At 51.0% G+C, this 19,460-nt stretch overlaps 8 protein-coding genes across 8 annotated transcripts; 4 read left to right on the top strand and 4 right to left on the bottom strand.

Annotated features, from left to right (window-relative positions):
• Window positions 1-443: 443 nt before the first annotated feature.
• F5B22DRAFT_650425 (RNA polymerase II-associated) lies at window positions 444-1,964 on the bottom strand (the record flags this gene model as incomplete). The annotated part of the gene is made up of 2 exons (XM_047979315.1): window positions 444-1,618; window positions 1,691-1,964. The coding sequence occupies 2 exons, from the start codon at window positions 1,962-1,964 to the stop codon at window positions 444-446; spliced, it is 1,449 nt and encodes a 482-aa protein (XP_047827015.1).
• A 391-nt stretch (window positions 1,965-2,355) lies between these two features.
• F5B22DRAFT_622602 (retrieval of early ER protein Rer1) lies at window positions 2,356-4,032 on the bottom strand. Its single transcript, XM_047975975.1, has 4 exons — window positions 3,569-4,032; window positions 3,389-3,506; window positions 3,024-3,323; window positions 2,356-2,963 (listed from the first exon to the last, which is right to left on the bottom strand). The coding sequence occupies exons 1-4, from the start codon at window positions 3,635-3,637 to the stop codon at window positions 2,875-2,877; spliced, it is 576 nt and encodes a 191-aa protein (XP_047827014.1). The 5' UTR covers window positions 3,638-4,032; the 3' UTR covers window positions 2,356-2,874.
• Window positions 4,033-4,424: 392 nt separating this feature from the next.
• Window positions 4,425-5,845, top strand: F5B22DRAFT_436855 (ClpP/crotonase-like domain-containing protein). Its single transcript, XM_047971812.1, has 2 exons — window positions 4,425-4,698; window positions 4,785-5,845. Exons 1-2 carry the CDS (start codon window positions 4,554-4,556, stop codon window positions 5,513-5,515), a joined length of 876 nt encoding a protein of 291 aa, XP_047827013.1. The 5' UTR covers window positions 4,425-4,553; the 3' UTR covers window positions 5,516-5,845.
• A 455-nt stretch (window positions 5,846-6,300) lies between these two features.
• F5B22DRAFT_622598 (uncharacterized protein) lies at window positions 6,301-10,102 on the top strand. Its single transcript, XM_047975974.1, has 2 exons — window positions 6,301-6,668; window positions 6,837-10,102. The coding sequence occupies exons 1-2, from the start codon at window positions 6,618-6,620 to the stop codon at window positions 9,660-9,662; spliced, it is 2,877 nt and encodes a 958-aa protein (XP_047827012.1). The 5' UTR covers window positions 6,301-6,617; the 3' UTR covers window positions 9,663-10,102.
• Window positions 10,103-10,354: 252 nt separating this feature from the next.
• On the top strand, window positions 10,355-12,005 carry F5B22DRAFT_436833 (cysteine synthase (O-acetylserine (thiol)-lyase-like protein)). Its single transcript, XM_047971811.1, has 2 exons — window positions 10,355-10,569; window positions 10,835-12,005. The coding sequence occupies exons 1-2, from the start codon at window positions 10,443-10,445 to the stop codon at window positions 11,842-11,844; spliced, it is 1,137 nt and encodes a 378-aa protein (XP_047827011.1). The 5' UTR covers window positions 10,355-10,442; the 3' UTR covers window positions 11,845-12,005.
• Window positions 12,006-12,166: 161 nt separating this feature from the next.
• On the bottom strand, window positions 12,167-13,395 carry F5B22DRAFT_650420 (uncharacterized protein; the record flags this gene model as incomplete). The annotated part of the gene is made up of 2 exons (XM_047979314.1): window positions 12,167-13,191; window positions 13,278-13,395. 2 exons carry the CDS (start codon window positions 13,393-13,395, stop codon window positions 12,167-12,169), a joined length of 1,143 nt encoding a protein of 380 aa, XP_047827010.1.
• Window positions 13,396-13,657: 262 nt separating this feature from the next.
• F5B22DRAFT_622594 (translation protein SH3-like domain-containing protein) lies at window positions 13,658-15,050 on the top strand. The gene is made up of 2 exons (XM_047975973.1): window positions 13,658-13,979; window positions 14,061-15,050. Exons 1-2 carry the CDS (start codon window positions 13,769-13,771, stop codon window positions 14,594-14,596), a joined length of 747 nt encoding a protein of 248 aa, XP_047827009.1. The 5' UTR covers window positions 13,658-13,768; the 3' UTR covers window positions 14,597-15,050.
• On the bottom strand, window positions 15,045-18,924 carry F5B22DRAFT_622593 (cation transport protein-domain-containing protein). Its single transcript, XM_047975972.1, has 3 exons — window positions 18,248-18,924; window positions 16,529-18,189; window positions 15,045-16,466 (listed from the first exon to the last, which is right to left on the bottom strand). Exons 1-3 carry the CDS (start codon window positions 18,342-18,344, stop codon window positions 15,549-15,551), a joined length of 2,676 nt encoding a protein of 891 aa, XP_047827008.1. The 5' UTR covers window positions 18,345-18,924; the 3' UTR covers window positions 15,045-15,548.
• Window positions 18,925-19,460: the final 536 nt, after the last annotated feature.

The following is a 19,460-nucleotide window of genomic DNA, read 5'->3' as shown; positions in this document are numbered from 1 at the left end:
CAAAAGAAACTATTACAACGAAGAATAAAAGACTCAACGCTGAATGTACACATATACAAGAAGGAGAAGAAGGAGAAGAAAAGCTATGAATCAATCAATGGGGCCGCTTGACAGACCAATTGTCATATAGCCATCTTTCAAGGCACACATAGCTCACGAAAAGTTGTGTTATAGGCAGAACAGGTCAGATACACGTAACTGGTGAATTAATTGTGTCTGGGAGAGCTACATCATATATGAACCTAGCTGACAAGACCTCGCATCTAGATGCTGGGTTCAACGCTGCCAAAGCAGCAAATTCATCTTACATATATGGTACGCCTTTCATATCCATGTTGTATGCTTTTGTAGAAACATTGTCAAATCCCTTTTTGAAGGTGGCTCGAAGAACCACTCAGGGACTAAAGTGTTGGTTGACTGAGCGTGACTGAAAAACGCACATCTCACTCTTCTTCATCCCCCTCGGCATCCTGATCTTCGTCCGAGTTCTGTTGGGCAGCCTCTCCATCGCTGTGGCCATTAGCAGCTTCTTCCTGCTGTTCGGGCTTCTCATCCTCGTCTTCTCCATCAGCCTGTTCGCTCGGGAAAGGGTCTCTGTAAGGGTCTGTCTTCCACTTATCCATGATACTCCGAGTCTTTTCGTCATAATCATTGACAGTGACGGCAAGCCGATCAGGAATCTCTTCAACGTCCTCAGCGAGCCCGGCGTTTCGATAGATGGTCTTGGAGCGCTGTGGCCTCATGACCACACGGTGCATCACGGGCGAATAGTAGGCGGCCTTCTGGTCAAGCATTTCATCGTCATTGAAAGCAACCAGTAATTCTTCGTCATACTTAGTGGCGTTGTCAAGCTCGACTTCATCCTTGGTTTCATACGTTCTGACGAACCGGAATTGGAAGCAGCCGTGTCCATCGCTATTTTTGCTCGTGTACCATTCATCATTGTCGCGCTCTGGGTTTAGTAAATCAAACCGCTCGTTGAACTTCTCTGATGTCTCGAGAGTGTCGCTAAGGAAGTAGTTATAAGTCTGGGGATTGGTGGGCTTTGGATTGTTTTCAGGGTCTCTCTCATGCGCTTGTTTGGCAAGCTTGAATGTTGTTTCCACCTCCTCAGGCAGTGTGCCTGGTTTAATGACAGCATTTAACAAGCGCTTATCATAAACTCCAGAGGCAGGGACCGGATTATTGGTGAACTTGATTGTAAAGTAACCGCCATAATCTGGAAATGCTTCTAGGTCAGGAATCATGGGGTAGCTGTCTACAAGCTTAAGATTGCGTTTTGTAGGGTGCCTGACGCGGCTCTTGTCCTTCAAATTCGTAGCGGCAACAGAGAAGCTCTGGTCAATCTTTCTTTTGACATAAGCTGGGGAATCCTTATCTGGTTCGGGCGATGGTCTCTTAGTTGCTCGCCTCAGGGCTGAAGGATTAAGAGAGCGCAGTGGACCGGCTTCATGCTTGCTCTTAGCTGTGACTGATGAGATGTACTCCGTGCGGCGGAGGAAAGAAACAGCAGCGTCTGCTGCTTTTGGCTTGCCAAGAGTCTGCAACGGCCGTAGCAGCATGCGATCCTGAGGATGAAGGGAGTGGACCGATGGTGTTTTTGAAGATGCTTGTATTGCTAGATACCATGTCATGTCATGTCAGCTCGGCGTCCTTCAATTGCAACTAATCGTAGGTGAGTGATTCCTACAGCTCTCGTCGCCGTCAAAGATGCCGGGCATTCCTATTAAGTCCAATGGCATTGCCAGCTCTGCATCTGCCTCAATATTTAGTGGCTGTTCCCTGGCCAATCTCGATGCAAAACCGGGGGCAGTATATTGGCCGCTAGCAAGACCGGTATTCGGGATATCGAGAAGCTTCGGAGGGTTTGGAGGTGGTGGGAGTGCATTGGAGTAGCGGATGCGGGCGACATAATCCTGATGAACAGGGCGATGCTCGCCTCCGCTACGTGACGATGAAGCCATAGTAGGAAATCGAGCGGTAGGAAGAACGAAGGGCCAAGATGGCGCAAAGATGCGCACAATGCAAAGAACGGAAGAATCGAGATATCAAAAGGTGAGACTGAAGCGCGTTATCTTGAAGTAGACCGCGCTGTGTTGTTGCGCATTGGGCGATGAGTGAGTTGCGATTCGGGGGAAAAGTCCATTGAGAGAGATAGCCTGGTGAGGAACTGAAGCTTCACGCTTCCAATGGCCCGTCACGCGTTGCTAGCACGAACAAGGCTAACTAACCTCAGGTACCTGCCGAGCTGCCTGGGGAGATACCTACATAAGTACCTACAGTACCTAGAGGCTGGGGGCTGCCGCGCCGCGCCAGTACACTGGGTCAGCACCTTGCAGCCTACCTCTGGAGGTACCTACAGTATGGGCAACTACAGGGGCTTACTTACGCTACCTAAGCGTATCTAGGTACCAGGTATTCTCCTAAGTAATAGCGCCCGTTTTGAACTTTGTCGCATTGCTGCTTGTAAAAATACACGTCCGGTAGTGTAGTATCTAAAGCTTCACTGTGCTTCGCACTATTACAAAATCTATAGTCGCCCGATACCTTAGCAAAGAAACATCTCTGCGCCAAAATTTCCGTTGCGCAACCTGGAATCCCATCCTTGAAACCCCCTAGTTTGGTACCATGCGCGTAAGAAAGAATCTGCTTGCAACCACAAACAATTCCCTGCATACACGTACATTATGCATTGATCATAAATTTGTACAATTCGAAGCTCTGCCTATCATCTTGCACTTAGCTCAGGCCTGATCTAAGATAGTGACGGTCTCCTCTCGGTGGCCGTTCAACATTCCCCATTTACACCTGTTGGCATTGGGGATTTCAACGCCACAAGAGCCCTCTCACAGCCAAGTCCCCCCCAGACGTCGTTTATGAGGTACTGCTTTTACCGTATTTCGCCTTGCCAAAAGAGAAGGGGACATATCGGTATTTGATCATGTGCTGGATTTGCTTGCGCACTGTAGTGGAACGTTAGCAAATCTCCATCTAGGTAGTACGAAACGGGGATTGTATCATACTGGTCAGGATGAAAAGGATAAACCAGTACATGACCAGGACGGGCCAAAAGACGGGGATGTCGAAGACGTCGAACCAGCTGCAGACGAATGAAATGACAACGGCGCGAGTTGCCTCGTACCAAAACTTGAACTCGGGCAGGCGACGGATAAATGGCCGGAACTCTTCATCCTGCTTGGTGGGGAGACTACCGGCAGACCCGTCTTCCATTTCATTGTCGAGGATATCGTTTGACGGGTCGAACTTGGGCTGTAGGAATGCGAGGAAAAGGTTGAGCAGGTAGATGCCGAGCGCATAGGCCACTGTGCACCTCTTTGTCAGAACTCTTGAATCATCTGCATACAAGTGGTGCCGCGATTCGTCATACCAATGTACCAGCCTTGCGCGACAAATACTCGAAGGAAGAAGAGCGATAAGCCTACGGCCGTGCCAATCCAGCGATATAGAACATAGGGTGTTGATTTATCGAGGAGAGTTTGGTATTGCTGTGAGAATGTCAGCATCGCGACCATGGCTTCATTGAGATGGCCGTGTTGAGTGAACTGACCCTCTGGATCTTTGAAGTTTGGGCTGTAACGGCCGCAAAAGGCGTCTGGTCGGCCTCAATGCTGTCCATGGTGATCGGGTTCAGAGGCGCGACGCGATAGTAGATAATCTATGAATGTAAGGGGAGGGCTTGTAAAAGTGCGACAGGAACAGACAAGTCGTGCGCAGCGATAAGAGGTGATGAATGAGCGTGGTGGCTAGAAAGTCGTTATGCCGTGGGAGAAGAAATAGCGGTTGGCATAAGAGACTCGAGTTGTCGAAAAGAAGACAGGCCTCGACGGGCAATAGTAACTGAAGGTTGCGATCTAGTGCACTGGCTAGTGTATGTACGTGTAAGCCTGCGCACTCAACTCCTTTTCGCTATGACCTGAATGGATTAATCGATGATCTGGCCAGCAGAAGGGATCAATAACGCCTAGGTGCCTACCTACCTAGGTAGGTACTTGAGGTCCACTTGTTGATTGGGTAGGTAGCGTAAGCCACACTATGACTCTTTTGCGACAGTGCCCAGGTGCCTACGCAATCATCTATGTGTGGCTCATTCGTGGCTCAAAGATACAGCGAGGTACCTAGGTAGGTACGTACCTACATCCGTAAAAGATAAGAGACACTTTTACATTCAATATCTAAATCCGAGCTAACCCAAAAGCAGCTTTCTATCTCTGGCTGAGTGAGCGCCGGGTAATGTTGCGAACCTCGGCCAGCTTCGGCTCCCACCGTTCATCATCGATACATCAGGAGTTTCGGAGCTTCATAAATAATAAATACCTACATACCTCTGTAGTCGGTAAGCGATCGCCGCCTCTCTGAGTGGTTTGACAATTGGTATAAACTGTACGCTGCCGAGTATCCTGAGAACTTAGTTACAATTTTACATTGGAACCTGTTCTTGTAACTCCCAAACTCTTCTAATCTTGTTCCCGCTGTATTTCTTGCTGTCTGCTACCAATTTTCCTGTACACGTCTGCAACCATCAACGTCTCGCTATGAATTCACTCCGAGCCATGAGGCCATTGGCCTCCCGTATCCAACCATCCACGCTTCCAAGAGTGACACGGCCGTTTTCTTCCACCCCAGCTAGATCCTATGAGTATGTCATGACGTCAAAGCCTAAACCTGGTGTTGGCCAAGGTAAGACCACAACCAAGTGACTACTACCGAGCTGAAAGGCCAAGTATCTCCTTATGGAATGGACATGGCTCACACGTAATGGCCAGTCACGCTCAACCGCCCAAAGGCTCTAAATGCTCTATGTACGCCTTTAATTACCGAGTTGAATCAAGCACTCCGCGAGTTCAACTTAGCCGACGATGTGTCGGTCATCATCCTGACGGGCTCCCAGAAGGCTTTTGCTGCTGGTGCTGACATCAAGGAAATGGCGCCTCTCACCTTCTCTGAGGCTTACACGAACAGCTTCATCGAATCCTGGTCAGATCTCACAACGCAGGTTAAAAAGCCTATTCTAGCTGCCGTGTCGGGGCACGCTCTTGGCGGCGGCTGCGAGCTGGCCATGATGTGTGACGTCCTTTATTGTACCGAGTCTGCCAACTTCGGACAGCCCGAGATCAAGCTCGGCACTATACCCGGCGCCGGTGGCAGTCAGCGACTGACGCGAGCTATCGGCAAGTCCAAGGCCATGGAGCTCATTCTCACCGGCAAATCGTTCTCAGGCGTCGATGCTGAGAAATGGGGGCTTGCCGCAAAAGCATTCCCGGACTACGAGGCGCTTATGGAGGGTGTAATGAATACGGCTGAGACCATCGCCGGATACTCCAAGGTCGCCATCATTGGGGCTAAGGAAGTCGTGAACAAGAGCCAGGATCTCGGTCTGCGGGACGGAGTCGAGTACGAGCGGAGAGTGTTCCACAGTATTTTTGGTAGCCAGGACCAGAAAATTGGTATGAAGGCATTTGCCGAGAAGAAGAAAGCTGAATGGACTCACCAGTAACGACAAAGCGCAAGGCATCTGTTTAATAGTTTAGACCAATTATGAGACAAGAATGTTCTCACAGATGAGCAAGCCAAACGAGTATATTGTATGCTTCCTCTTGTCTGTCTGTAAGGGGCCTACGACAAATAGCTGGCTGAGGGAGGGCATTATCCAAGTATGAGTGGGAGGCACATGACACCAATAGCTGTCTCAACCTACCTACTCCAGCCAGCTTTGACACTATTTCTATAATTACACGGCTGTCATAGCCCGGCTCTGTAACAACATGGGTTTCTAAATGTAGAAACTGAGTGAATAAGTCTTAGAGCTATTGTCGTGCCCAGCTCATAAAAGTGAGATCACCTTCGACTTTTCATGATGCTCAAAAAGAAATAAAAGGGGGGCAATTCATTGTTGACCATAAAACGGGTACAACTTGTAGCAACTCCACTACCTCTTGACGTGGCCTTTTTTTTTTTTTTTGTCCTCCCCTCCCTTAAGCATGAATCGAGAACACATTTGAGTAAACATTGTGGATGGATGGAATTTACTTGAAACTGAAGATGCCTTCTAGCAGCATAACAGGGCGGATATCCCGACTTCCTAGGAAGTCGTTCGTGTTAGTTTAGCGCAATATTTAGTAGGCACCTCTAGGTAGCTAAGGGAGAATACTGGCTGCTACCCCACACAAATGTCTGCCCGCTGTCGAGCGGTAAGTTTGTACTGAAAATAGCTACCTAACCCAAGGTTACATCGAGGGATGTCACCTAAGGGGGGCAGGCTTTCTGGGCATGGGGGCCTCGTGCGCGTTTCCATCTGTGAAGTCGCAGAAATTTGAACCATTGCAAGTACGGTAGTACATATATAGTATGTAGGCAGACAGCCTGCCGATACTTGAGGTGCACCTCGTTGTTCGTCAGGGCGAAGCGGGCCAAGGCAACATTTTATCAGGTGCTCGTTACTTAGCGCCGCCGCCACCAAAGCTGACAGCTCACCTGCAGCCAGTCTGTCGTGTCCGGAAAACAATAGGTATTCTTTCCATATCTATATTTATTCATATATATTATATAATTCCCATACAGTCTTTCTATTCCAGCATTCTTCGTTCTGCGGAGCCGCCATGGCTGCCACAAAGTCAGGAGTTGACTTGGAAAAAGAGTTGAATTGCTCGGTAAGTAGCTCATTCTGTCCGATATGCGATATGGTGGGGGTGGACTGGCTCAGGCTAGGAATCCTAGGAATCAGCCCCGGGTAAGGGGCGAGGTTCGGTAGATAAAGTTGAAAGCCGCATCGACTACCTGGACCAACTGAATGCACATGGAACTAACTGCTTCTCCAGATTTGCACCGAGCTTTTGTTCCAACCGTTAACTCTGCTCGACTGTCTGCATACTTTCTGCGGCTCTTGTCTGAAAGACTGGTTCGAGTGGCAGAAGATCTCGGCGGAAACCTCACCGACCCCTCCCGCTTCCGGCGCTATCAAATTCACTTGCCCGTCCTGTCGCGCACATGTCCGGGACACGCGCCGCAACGCTACCGTCACGAGTCTGCTCGACATCTTTCTCGCCTCGAGCCCTGACAAGGCCAGATCGGAAGCAGAACAGGATGAGTTGCGCCGGAAGTATCGCCCGGGGGATAATGTCCTCCCGCAGATTCGCCTACCTGAGCGGTCTGCTGAAGAGCGCCGGGCAGACCAACTGGAACGCCAGATGATAGAGCGGGCGCGTGAGATGAGCTTACGTGATGTTGGCGTTGAATCATCAGCGCGGAGGCGCCGCGATCAAAGTCGATCCGAGGGAGGCAGCAGAAGCAGGCCAGAGAGAGACGGCAGCCAAGACACGCGACACCGATCCCGACGGGAGGATGAGCGCAGGCACCGGGCCGGTTCCGCGGGGATGCTGCGTCCTGAGTCGGGATCTTCTGAGGAGCGACGACGCCGTCGCAGCGAGTCACGCCATCGGTCCGACTTGGCACACTCCACGCGCGATTCCTCATCCACGAGGACACGGCAGGTCGAGCACCAGGCCTCGATAAGGTCGTTGATTAGCTCCTCGAATGTGGATGCGAGAGATTTGGAACGCGAAATCGATGAATTCGCCCGCCAGATACAAGAAGAAGGCTTGCTCGACGGCTTGGATCTTGATAACATCGACTTGAGCCGCAACGATGAATTAAGTCGCAAGATCACCGAGGCGTACCGGAGACGGCAGAGGGAGCGCTCACAGCTGGAATCTACGAGAAGAAGTAATAACTCTACGCCAGCGAGTCGATCACAAACCGTATTGCCGCTACCTAGGCCCCCTGTTGCAGACACTCTACGTCCAGGTAGCAGGCAGAGGTCAAATTCTGCCCACACGAGAGGCTCAAGCATTGGGAGTCAAGCTGATGACCGTAGCCGCCCCCCTATGACATCGGCACGTCTAGATGTTCACAGCGATTCTGAAAGGCGACGACAAAGGAGGATGTCGAGCGGCGCCAGGAGTGCAACCGACCCCGTTCGACCTACTATGGCTGAGGTACCTCCAGCAGCCCGGTCTCAGACGGACTTGACTCTACGCTCCCAAAGTTCTGATCCATCGACCCGTCGGCCTTCTATCGCGGATGGGCGAAGCTCTAGCATGCCTGTAGATAATCCTTCATTGGCTCCAGTGTCAGCTGAACAGCCTAGTAATAGTACGAGAGATTTATCTTTCAGTCAAAGAGCCTCAGCTGCTGCCCAAGCATCTTCAAATCTGGTTCCCTCGCCTCTGTTTTCACCCGTCGATGACTCTGGTGACGAACGTCCAAAGCGACGACGAAGGCGTTCAAGTGCAGTGGCACCCCAGAGCCCACTACCTAGCCTTGGGTTAATATCTTCGCCTACGCATCGACCAAATCACCAGCGGACACGATCGCAATTTTATCAAGAGCCCTCAATTACGTGTTCCCGCTGCCAAACGCCCCATATCGAGTACGACCTGCACTACAACTGTGCACAATGTAGCGGTGGCGGGTGGAATATCTGCTTAAAGTGTTATCGAGAAGGCAAGGGCTGCCGCAACTGGTACGGGTTCGGATATGCCGCCTTGAAGAACTGGGAACGGAAGTCTGCTACTGTCGATCATCCCCTCGAACCACCACATAGGCTAACTGCAAATCGATACCTTCCACCTCACTCCACTCCAGGCGGTGCTGTAGGCCGGAAGACCCTAACGACGGAGGACCCCGCCAACCGCCTCGAAAGCGGTATGTTCTGCGTGCGTTGCAGCGCCTGGGTCAATGAGTGCTATTGGCGATGCGACGTGTGTAATGACGGGGACTGGGGCTTTTGCAACCCCTGTGTCAACCAAGGCTACGCTTGTACACACTCTTTACTGCCTTTGACTTACCTATCACCACCCCCTTCACCTTTGCTTCTTCCTTCTCCGTCTGTGCCTCATCCAGGCTCTACCCCGCCTGGAAGTCCCAGACTTGGACAAGGACACCATCGTCGGCCGCGCTCCGCTACATTATTCACTGGCCCCACAGCTACGAGTATTGGTAATTTCAGACCGTTGACGTTCATGACTACGTGTGATGTCTGCCGACGGTCTATACCGCCCTCTGATCGTCGATACCATTGTAGTGCGTGTACGAGCACTATTGTTCCGGAAACCCAGCCTGGGGACTATGATGTTTGCTTTGAATGCTACGGCGACCTCCTGCGAGATGGCCAGCTTTCTGCTGATAATGGGCCTGCAGGTTGGCGGCGATGTTTGAGCGGTCACCGTATGAGCATAGTCGGCTATGTCGAGGACAAAGGTGGGCTGAGACGTGTGGCGATACGGGATCTCGTTGGTGGGAATGGGCTTTCGATAGAGGCCCATGAGAGCGATCCTGCACTCCAGAAATGGTGTTGGTACATAGAAGGCTCTAAAGCACAGCGTCTTGTGACTGTGGATGTGGCTGCTAGCCCAGTCGACCAGCAGCAAACAGACTTCCCTCCCGACGGGGGAGCAGGCCTCAGAGGAAATGCCGTATGGTCGTGGTACCCGGCCCCCGACGCGGAGGATGAGCTGATGTTTCCCCGTGGCGCCGAAGTTCGTGAAATCGAGGACGTCAACGGGGATTGGTGCTTCGGGTCATATATGGGTGCTAAGGGACTATTCCCTACGCCATACGTGAAGGATATGCTTCCAGACGCATGAGAAAAGGAGGGCGTGTGCCTTTATACTTGGTCTATTCACTTTCGAACCTTTGTTTACAGCGAGGATATGTGGCTTGGTGATTCATTGACAGGCTTTTAGCATTGAACTCAAATTTGACATACTAATATGTGAAGTCAGGTTTACATGAATCATTGGCTTTCCCACTCTCGGTATCCTGGGAGAGTGTACAGTAAAGTCGTGAGGCTGGAGGCAGATCCAATTATCGTTAGTGAACTGTTTACTGTGTCTATAACTCAAACAACGACCGTCGTCCATGTATAGTCGATGAAAAGCAAATAATTGATTCAGCCCAGCTATGAATATATGTGTCATTCTCCTTGTTATCTAGATACTGGTGGCCATCTTATATATGTGAGCAGACATGATCTAAGTAAAAAATTAAAAATTAAAATAAATCGGTCACCTTTTGATTATGAAACAGAGACCATAATTCCCTTAGATAGAATGTCCAAGGATGACCGTTAGCGGCCGGCAATGGCGTGATCTGAAAGCCGGCAAGCGGCTCGGAAGAAGAAGCGGCGGGGTGGACCGCGAGGCAAGAACTGGCCCCGCCAAAATTTCTAAGCACGCAAGTTGCCGCTAGGTAGCTTATACTTACAACCTCTCTTCTAAAGCCTACTTCTCATTAAGCTAATAGGTGATCCGCCGAGGGGTTGAATCTTGTAGCGGTTCCCTTGACTTACTCCATTGTCATTGAATTTTATAGAGATACACATCGGGAAGAGAAGGGAGGAAAGAAGAAAAAGAAGAAGAAGAAAGATGTTCCGCCAAAGTGTCCGGCGTTTCGCGACGAAGAGGGCGCGCAAAGTTGTTGCGCCTGCTCCTGCCCTTCCTGATCCGTTTGCTATCTCCAAAGCGCAAGGTATTGCGAAGGGACTTACCGGAGGTATGTTGGTTCCTACCTCTCAAGACGGACCTTGAAGATTCATGTCGGTTCCTTATGCTCTCATGCTCATATGTTCTGCTCCTCCCCTTCCCTTGATTTACAATCAAACCTCGGCCGAGGATGCAAGATATCTATCTATCACTCATAACAGCCTTTTTGCAAATCATTAACTCTCCAACCCCTCGTTTGTTTTCATATCATGATCCAATAGTATATCGATGATTCTTCTAACTCTCTCAAACCGTCTCGCTAACGCCCATTCCAGCCATCGGCAACACGCCTCTGATTAGACTCGACAAGCTCTCCAAGGAAACAGGATGTCACATCCTCGGCAAGGCAGAGTTCATGAACCCAGGCGGCTCAGTCAAGGACCGCGCAGCACTCTACGTCGTCATGGACGCCGAGGAGCGCGGGCTCCTCAAAGCCGGCGGGACCGTCGTCGAGGGGACAGCAGGCAACACGGGCATCGGTCTCGCGCACGTGTGCCGGTCGCGCGGGTACAAGCTCGTGATCTACATGCCGGACACGCAGTCGCAGGGCAAGGTCGACCTGCTCCGCCTGCTCGGGGCCGAGGTCTACCCGGTGCCGGCCGTGGCCTTCGAGAACCCGGAGAACTACAACCACCAGGCGCGCCGCCACGCCGAGCGGCTGCAGCAGGAGACGGGCAACGCCGTCTGGACGAACCAGTTCGACAACACGGCGAACCGCCGCGCGCACATCGAGACCACGGGGCCGGAGATCTGGGCGCAGACCGAAGGGAAAGTCAACGTCTTCACGTGCGCCACGGGCACCGGCGGCACGCTCGCGGGCATCACGCGGTATCTCAAGGAGATCTCCGACGGCGAAGTCAAGAGCATCCTCGCCGACCCGCCGGGATCGGTGCTGCACTCGTACATCCAGTCCGGCGGCAAGCTGGCGGAGCGCAAGGGCGGGAGCATCACGGAGGGCATCGGCCAGGGGCGCATCACGGACAACCTGGCGCCCGACATGGAGCTTCTCGACGGGAGTCTGCAGGTCTCGGACGAGAAGAGCATCGAGATGGTGTACCGATGTCTGGACGAGGAAGGCGTGTACCTGGGGGCCAGCAGCGCGCTGAACGTGGTCGCGGCCAAGGAGGTCGCGGAGATGATGGGGCCGGGCCACACCGTCGTCACGGTACTCTGCGACGGCGCGTACAGATATGCCGACCGCCTGTTCTCGAGGAAGTGGCTCGAGAGCAAGAACCTGCTTGGGGCTATCCCGAAGCGTCTGGAGAAGTACATCGTCTTGGCGTAAGACACCTGCGAAATTTCGATGGGAGTCAACTGGAAGGGAAAAGAGCATAGCACCGTGATTCTGTTACTGCATTGAGCCAGCTGGTGAAACATCTACCAACGTGAAGTTGAGGTGGGGGCGTGCACGCTCTGAGCGGACTTGATTAGATGCTGCTGCCACCAAAACATTACATAGCTTTAGACACTGATCGGATAGATCCGTTTGTATATATCGAGCTGTTATACATCTTTCTAAGTGTACAACAAATGGGGCTTCAGGCGTTGATGGTATTACAAAAATGAACGTCCGCCCCCTCCATATAGCTACTATCCACCCCTTCCCCTTACGCATCGTAGAACCTCTTGTACACATCCGCATGCCTCGTAGCATATGGGGGCACTCTACCTCGTGCCTCATCGATCTCCGCCCTCAACGTATCACACCGCGCCTGCAGCTGACTGGCAAGCTCAGGCTTAACAACCTTCGCCGCCGTCTCGAGGCCGTGTAATAAAGGGGTGGCAAGGGAGACGAACTTGTCGGCATAGACCAGATAGGCGTACCTTCCTCCGTACTGGTAAAGCTCGGCGGGCTGTAACTCCTTTAATTTCTTGCCCTCAGGCCATAACAATACAATGTCTTGCGCGAGTTTATGAACCTTGTCTAGAATTTCCTCGCCGACCTCGTATCGCGAGGCAAGCACGGCGGCCAGATGTAGCTGCGCCGCTAGGACCATGGGGTCGCGGTTTAGCGGTATCTCCCCAGGTAGGGAAGGTTGGTCTTTGGGATGCTTGGGCTGATGCGCCTCATCGTAGAGCATCTCGACGACCATGTCGGCCCAGCGTAGGGCTTGTCTTGTCTCGGCCTCGTCCCATTCGGCATCGCGAGCTTTCAATTGTACATAGTGTAGAAGCTCGTTGACTTTCTCGCTGCTGTCGATTTTGTATCCCGTTCGACGAACACTGCGAGCGCAGTCAATCATGTCATAGACATGGCCCTTAGCACAGGTCACTCGCAGGATCTTAGCGTAGTTGCCATGTTGGAGCTTGCGGCCGGTGTAGTAAATACCCTCTAGTAAAGGTTTCAGGTTCGCGAAGTCGGCAGCGGTCTTGAACTTCGTGATGGCGGTCATTACGCTCTTTCGCGTGTTGGGTAGGTCGGTTAGTGGGTTTTTGTAGCGGAACTTAATGATCTCGCCGTCGATATCGATGACGATGGGGTCGGCTTTCAGCCTCTTCTGCCATTTTGTTGAGTAGATCTTTTTGCGCTGCTCCTCGGGGAGGTATGAGGGCAGAATGATGTTGGAGCGGATGTCGCTGAGGAGACGGTCAAGTTCCGGCGATGATGCAGGCGTAAAATGTGTGATGCTTGCTACGGAGCGGCTCTCTATCAGCACATACTCGTGATTTATGAAGTTATACACAGAAATTAGAATTATTGAGCCTGGACGTTCGTACCATTTCTTAGGGGTGTAGATGTGAAGCTCCGCTGTTGCTGGCCGGCTACCCTCCGCGCTGCGGCTTGGAATGCCCCATTGCCGGCACAAACGGCGCTCAGCACTGACTTTCCTGACATTATTCACTCGGCAGATGCAACAACTTGGCTTGTATAAGCTCTACCGTGCCGAGCAGAGTTTGCTGTGATCGTAAAAGTGGCGTCTACGATCGGAGTAACATCAATTGTTGTGTATCTCCCCATAAAATTTCCAGGTCGCTGCTTCGACAAGTCAAGGCGCCGAGATTCTACGCCTAACGCAACTGAGTTAGGCCATCCGGTTAGCACTTCCAGCCCCTGTAACTGCTGGCCCTACAGCGTGCGCAACAACATTTCTCCACCCTATCAATTCAAGGCCTGGTCTGCAGCTTCGATAGCAGCGACGACTACTTTTTGAGGACGGCCCGCGTGCAGCGTCGTCAATTGTCCCGTCGACTTCACAACCACCCACACAATGCTCACGCAAACCGCTGCGCGGCGGCCCCTCAGTGCCTGGAAGGCCGCATTGAGGCAGGCTCGCCAGCAACGTCCCATCTCGCTACCATTCTCACGCACACTGGCAACAGAGACGATATCAACTACCTCGTCCGTCGTAGAACCTCCTCCTCCTCCTCCCGCACCCGAAGCAACACCAGCATCACAACCGCTCCCTAAAGCATATCTATGTACGTCACTATTCATATCACCCTCAATCGAAAACATATCTTTCTCGGTCCTCCATCCAAACCGCTAACACCCCCCACCAGACCGTCTCAAAGACAAAAGTCCCACAGCACCAACCCGCTCCGCCTTCGCCATATACCCACGGGTGCCTTCTTCCAGGAAACTCGTACCCGCCCCTCTCGAATCATACCACGCACAGCAGATCCGGCGCTTAGACCCGAAGGGTCTACGCACGCAACTCTTTTCGAAGCACAACCGAGACTCCGTGAAACCAGGCGACGTGCTGCAAGTGACGACCAAGCGCGGCGAGCCGTTCGCAGGCGTATGTCTATCGATCCGGCGCGCGGGCGTCGACACGGCAATTCTACTACGCAACCACCTCACGAAAATCGGCGTCGAGATGTGGTACAAGATCTACAGCCCCAACATCCTGGGCATCGAGATCGTCTGGCGCCGGCCCAAGCGCGCGCGCCGCGCCAGGCTCACGTACATGCGCCAGCCGAAGCACGACATGGGCAACGTCGACAACCTCGTCGCCGAGTGGCGGCGCACGAGGAACGTCTTCAGCTCCAGGGGCAAGGGGAAGCAGGCTTCTGCGGGCGCGAAGGGGAGGAGGTAGATACCATAGGAACTAGGACGGACTGATGACGTGATGAGCTGGCAACTAGAGAATAAATCCAGAGAGAGAGAGAAAAGGTACAAGACACACTATGTGACGCAATTCTCACGGGAAGACTGAGGATATCTTTTTTATCTCAAAGATCTCTGGGAAAGAAATACTAGAGTCGTACAAAAACGACTTGAATGCAGAAACAGGGTAGGTAGGTCTGACGCTATAGGCCTACTGACTTTACAAACACCCTGATTTCAAATCCTGTACACAATCATATGTAGACAATGTACAACTACTACTATAACACTAAACTCGTATTTCCGCTGAAATTGGTACTCGGAGTCATCACTCAATCCACCAGCAAGTAGATGTTGTGTATGTCCAACTTTCAATACGGCTATCACGCTATCGTCTGCGATTACAGGGGGTGTCTTATTCTCTACTACTCGTTCAATATAACTATAGTAATTACACATATAAAGGGGTTGTAGAAGAAGTAAATCATTCTTTTCTCATAATACTATCGATCTAAGTAGCAACAAAATCGTGACGGGATAGCAATCTTGCGGGAGACGAGGTACGCTGATATTCACTCGCTCCCGGCGACACCCCAGGGCCGCGCGGGGCCTCGTAGTTCCGCAGTTTCTCTATCCTTATTCGGTGTGAACCGCCGCCTCTAAATACGTAATTTTAGGGTGTATATATATGGGAAATGGTGCGTATTATATATATATGTGCCCCCTCCCGACGTCCATTAACTGTTGGCACCACCCGCCGTGCTCGTCGTTTGTTTGGTTACCTACCCGGTGCTTCCTAGGTACCACTGTACACGAGTGCTTCGATTACTCCATCTACGATTGCTATCGAAGCCCCATTTAGGGCTTTGGAAGGAAGGGGCAGATCGCGGTCTCGACTGGTGCTCAGGCTCATTGTGATCCACTAGCGTTCTCGTCCTCCACTATGAGGTTGAGACTGGCTGTGTTTCTGCTCTTCGGGCTCTGGAGTCTATAGTTCCCTGATCATGAGAACCACGGGTTTTGGTTGACGTGGCACTAGTATAGCGCTTCAATGTGTCCGGTCTGGTAAGCCCCGAGGCCTGCTCTGACTTGGCTTCAGACTTGGCCATCGAATACGCTGGTCCAATGTGTAGTAATCCGGCAAAAATATTGCCTCGATCGACACTCCGACTACGCTCTCTTCCTCTGCTCATTGAAGCACGGTCCGCCGGATGTGCAGAAATAGCGGATTGGCGCCGCTGAAGTCTCAACTCAGCGTCCTCTACCTCCTTACGGTGGAGATTTTCGCTGGGTAAGAGAACAGCGCGGTCAAGTCCGTAAGGGAGACCACGATGGCGGCCGCGAATCATCATAGCAATGATAACGAGTTTCCCAAGGACGGAGAATTGCCCAACAAGTGATGTGTTGGTCCCCGTATACCCCAAACTTAGCCCGACGGTACCATAGGCACTGACAAGTTCGAAGAGCACGGCAAACATAGAAAAATCTCCGGAGACAAGACGGCCGCCTTCAGTAATGGTGAGGATGAAGAATCCGAGGAAAACGTACCACAAGTCAAAAGACAATTGGCGACGCAAATGGGTGCCTACGTAAGATATGCTGGGCTGGTTATCGTCAAAGTCATCCTTTGACTCGTATACGCCGAGGGATTGTTCCTCGTATACGTTGGTCTTTCGTATTGATATGGCCACAGGAAAGACGGAAATATACATCATGATTAAGTACGAAGTCTGCACTGCGGGGTGAACTTCAGCGAGATTGAGGCACGAAAACCCAGCAGTTCTTGTCGACGCGGCCTGAAACCAGCCGTCCAAAAATCGGACATGCAACGGAAGTTTAGAAATAGGCCCGCTGCCCAGCTATATACAGAGTTAGCACAAACTAAAATCATATGATCAAATAGGATGAGAGAAAGACTTACATCAAGAACGATGAACAAAATTAAATCTATAGTGTTGAGAGCGATAAGAATGAAGAACAGCCACCAGTTCGCATTCGAAGGGAAAAGTAGCGTGAAACATCGCCGAGGATGGTCAAGCAGAAACCGAAGCTCTTCCCAGAGACCCGAGCCACGTGGCGCAAACAATGACCCAAGCCAAATCATGAAACGTAGGGCGACAGGAAATCCAGTGTTGCCCAGAATGATGAGGAATGACATGATGAGTAATGGGAAGATCGCCGTGTTGAAGGAGTTCATGCTGTCGGGAGTTAACGTGAACCCGAGATCCATGAATGCGGAATTGGCTGTCCAGAATCCCCACCATACACGACCAATACCATAACCCTCTAGAACAGAGCCATAGTAGGGATTATTGTGCACGATCCATGGGACCAAAGTGATGATTCCCAGAATACTGTAGCCCCAGAAATATATGGTGAGACATAGTGCAAGCGTCTTCAATGAACGGTATTCAATACCGCCAAGCTCTTCTCTTTGCTCTTCAGTTAGGTCAACGAATTGTGAGTTTCGACCTATTGTCGGCTGCCAACTAAGATATGGCATAGGGTCCTCATCCTTTCCTCGTGTCAAAGCCGTCTTTATGCGACGCAGAGGATTGGCACGAGAGTCTTCAAGCGTATCTTCGGTATCGGTTGGGGGGTAACCTGAACCTGCTGTTCTCGATTTTCGGAACCTGAGAGAAGCCCCAACAACATGCGCAGCTGCCTCTACGTCGTCTTCGATCCTTGTAGGTATGCTAGTATCTTCCTTTCTGGGTTTATCAGGTTCTGCAATAGTAATGGTCTGTTGTCTCTCCCCATATGGTAGTGGTCGATGTATCGCTTGCGGTCGCTCCATGCTTGAATCACGTCGGCTCCGCGGAAATTCCGGCTCGGCCTCAACGTCACCCTCAAACTCCTCAGGCAGGGCTCCCATATCGGCGTCTCGAGGGCCAGGAATCCTCAATACGCTCTTGTCGGCTTTGCGTTGCTTTTCAAGAATGGCAATATGCTCGGCATTTGATCTCCTTTCGGGTAGAAGGATAGGGGGTCCGTCATCATCCTCTACCGTATCACTTCGGCGTACTTCGGTGGCAAATTTAATCTGAGGCTGAGCAGTTCGCTGCTCTTCCTCCGTATTCTTGGACTCTGAACCATCTTCTGATCCAGACGTATTCGTAAGCGCGTCCGCCTTTGTCTGCCCATCTATCGAGTATGCATCCAGCAACATGCCATCGTTTGCCACTCGTGTCACCGTTCCTGGAGTACGTACGACATTGATGCTTCGGCCATTTATACCCTTTTCCAGGGTTGCCGAATCCAGCTTAGACTTGGTGCGTGATTTACTGATAGTAATTCTCCGAGATCGTGCTTCCCGAACGATATGTTGGAACCGCTTCTCGAACCAGTAGAGCCGAAGGAATACTACAGAAGAGTGGATTGTGATTGGATTGGACAGAAGGGCAGAAAAATACATGACAAGTTGTTGAAAGGTGTTTAGGAGGTTTATATCTACGGTGTTCAAGCCCGCCTGGGTATTGGCACCTGCAGCAAAAGCGAGTGCATCGACGTAAGCCAACTGACCATGAGCAGAGGCATACATAAGAACGGAACCTATGATAGTCCACCCAATGATCCAAAAATCTGTGGATAGGTTAGCAAGTATAGAAGTGAGAGATGACCAGGTGAAGAGATGACTTACAGTGGAGTGTGATGAAATTAAAGTGAGGATGTCGTGAGAGGAAGGCCGGGCGAAGAGCCTGAGCCCATTTTACAAGATGTTCACGGGCGTTACCCATGATAGGCAGATATAGGTTGGTTTGTTAATAGAAGCGTATTATGAACAGGGTGGATGAACGTTGAGAGAAGCCAATGTTAGAGGTCTAAGGCGTGATAGACCTGTTGCTTTAGGTCTTCAGTACTAGCAGAGCAAACCCAGAGCATCGTGTATTATTAGAAGCTAATTGAGTCGAGTTAGCGTGAGTATATATTTATGAATCCAAGCGGCTAGAAAAGCGCATGAGACAGGCGTTCGAATAGCTGGTGTCTATGTTTGTTGTTTGCACAGATAAAGCGAATGTGGGCAAGGGTTCAAAGCACATGAAAAGGTCGAATGAAAGAATCCGACAGGGCCCGGCATGAATAGAGTACAAAGGGGAGGGAAACAATTAATTAGTCTTGTCTAATTGTTGTGACAGACAAGTCCGCAAGATTCCTGGAAAGACGTCGGAAAGAAAAGAAAGGAAAAGAAAAAAAAGGTGTTGAGTGACGCAGTTGGGAGATGGAGTTCAATGTCCCAGAGTATACCACTTATCACGAAAACATGAGAATAGGGAGTCCATATGGGTGAACTTACTATCAAGCAGTAAAAGGGATGAGTGGCATTGGTGGCTGACTGGATTCAAAACCACGACAGCAAAACTACAAGTGAGACAAGTCGCTGAGTGAAGAGATTACGGATGGGTGGAAGGGGAGGGAAATAGTGAAGGCGTAGATGGGCGTAGATGGCTGAATTGGTTTGGTCTGTTTGGTCTGTTGGCCGGTATTTTGGAGTTGACCGAAGGCTGCGAGCGGGTCTATAACAGGAGAGTAGTGTAGGTTCGATTTGGAGCAATACAATTGGAAATATCGGAATGGAGGTGGAATTGCATGTGGAAAGAGACGGGATGCTTGGCAGCTTGGTCCCACTTTGCCTGCACAGCCAGCACGAGGAGCCATGGGCTCTAGCGTATGTGTAATATACTACCTACATATGTACATAATACTTACTTCCAGCGAGTTACAGTACCTACAGTAGTTCTATAGTACTACCTATTATGCTGCTTACTTACTTAACTGGTTAGATACTAGGTACCTAGTAGGTCAGACAAGGTACAGGGCACTTCTCTGTTGGGGCTATCATAGGTAATATGTAG

The sequence above is a fragment of the Xylaria bambusicola genome, assembly GCF_022495145.1.
Source record: "Xylaria bambusicola strain CBS 139988 unplaced genomic scaffold F5B22scaffold_53, whole genome shotgun sequence".
In the NCBI taxonomy this organism is placed as follows: domain Eukaryota; kingdom Fungi; phylum Ascomycota; class Sordariomycetes; order Xylariales; family Xylariaceae; genus Xylaria; species Xylaria bambusicola.
The sequence above is the reverse complement of the archived record's forward strand: the minus strand, read 5'-3'. Positions and strand labels throughout refer to the sequence as shown.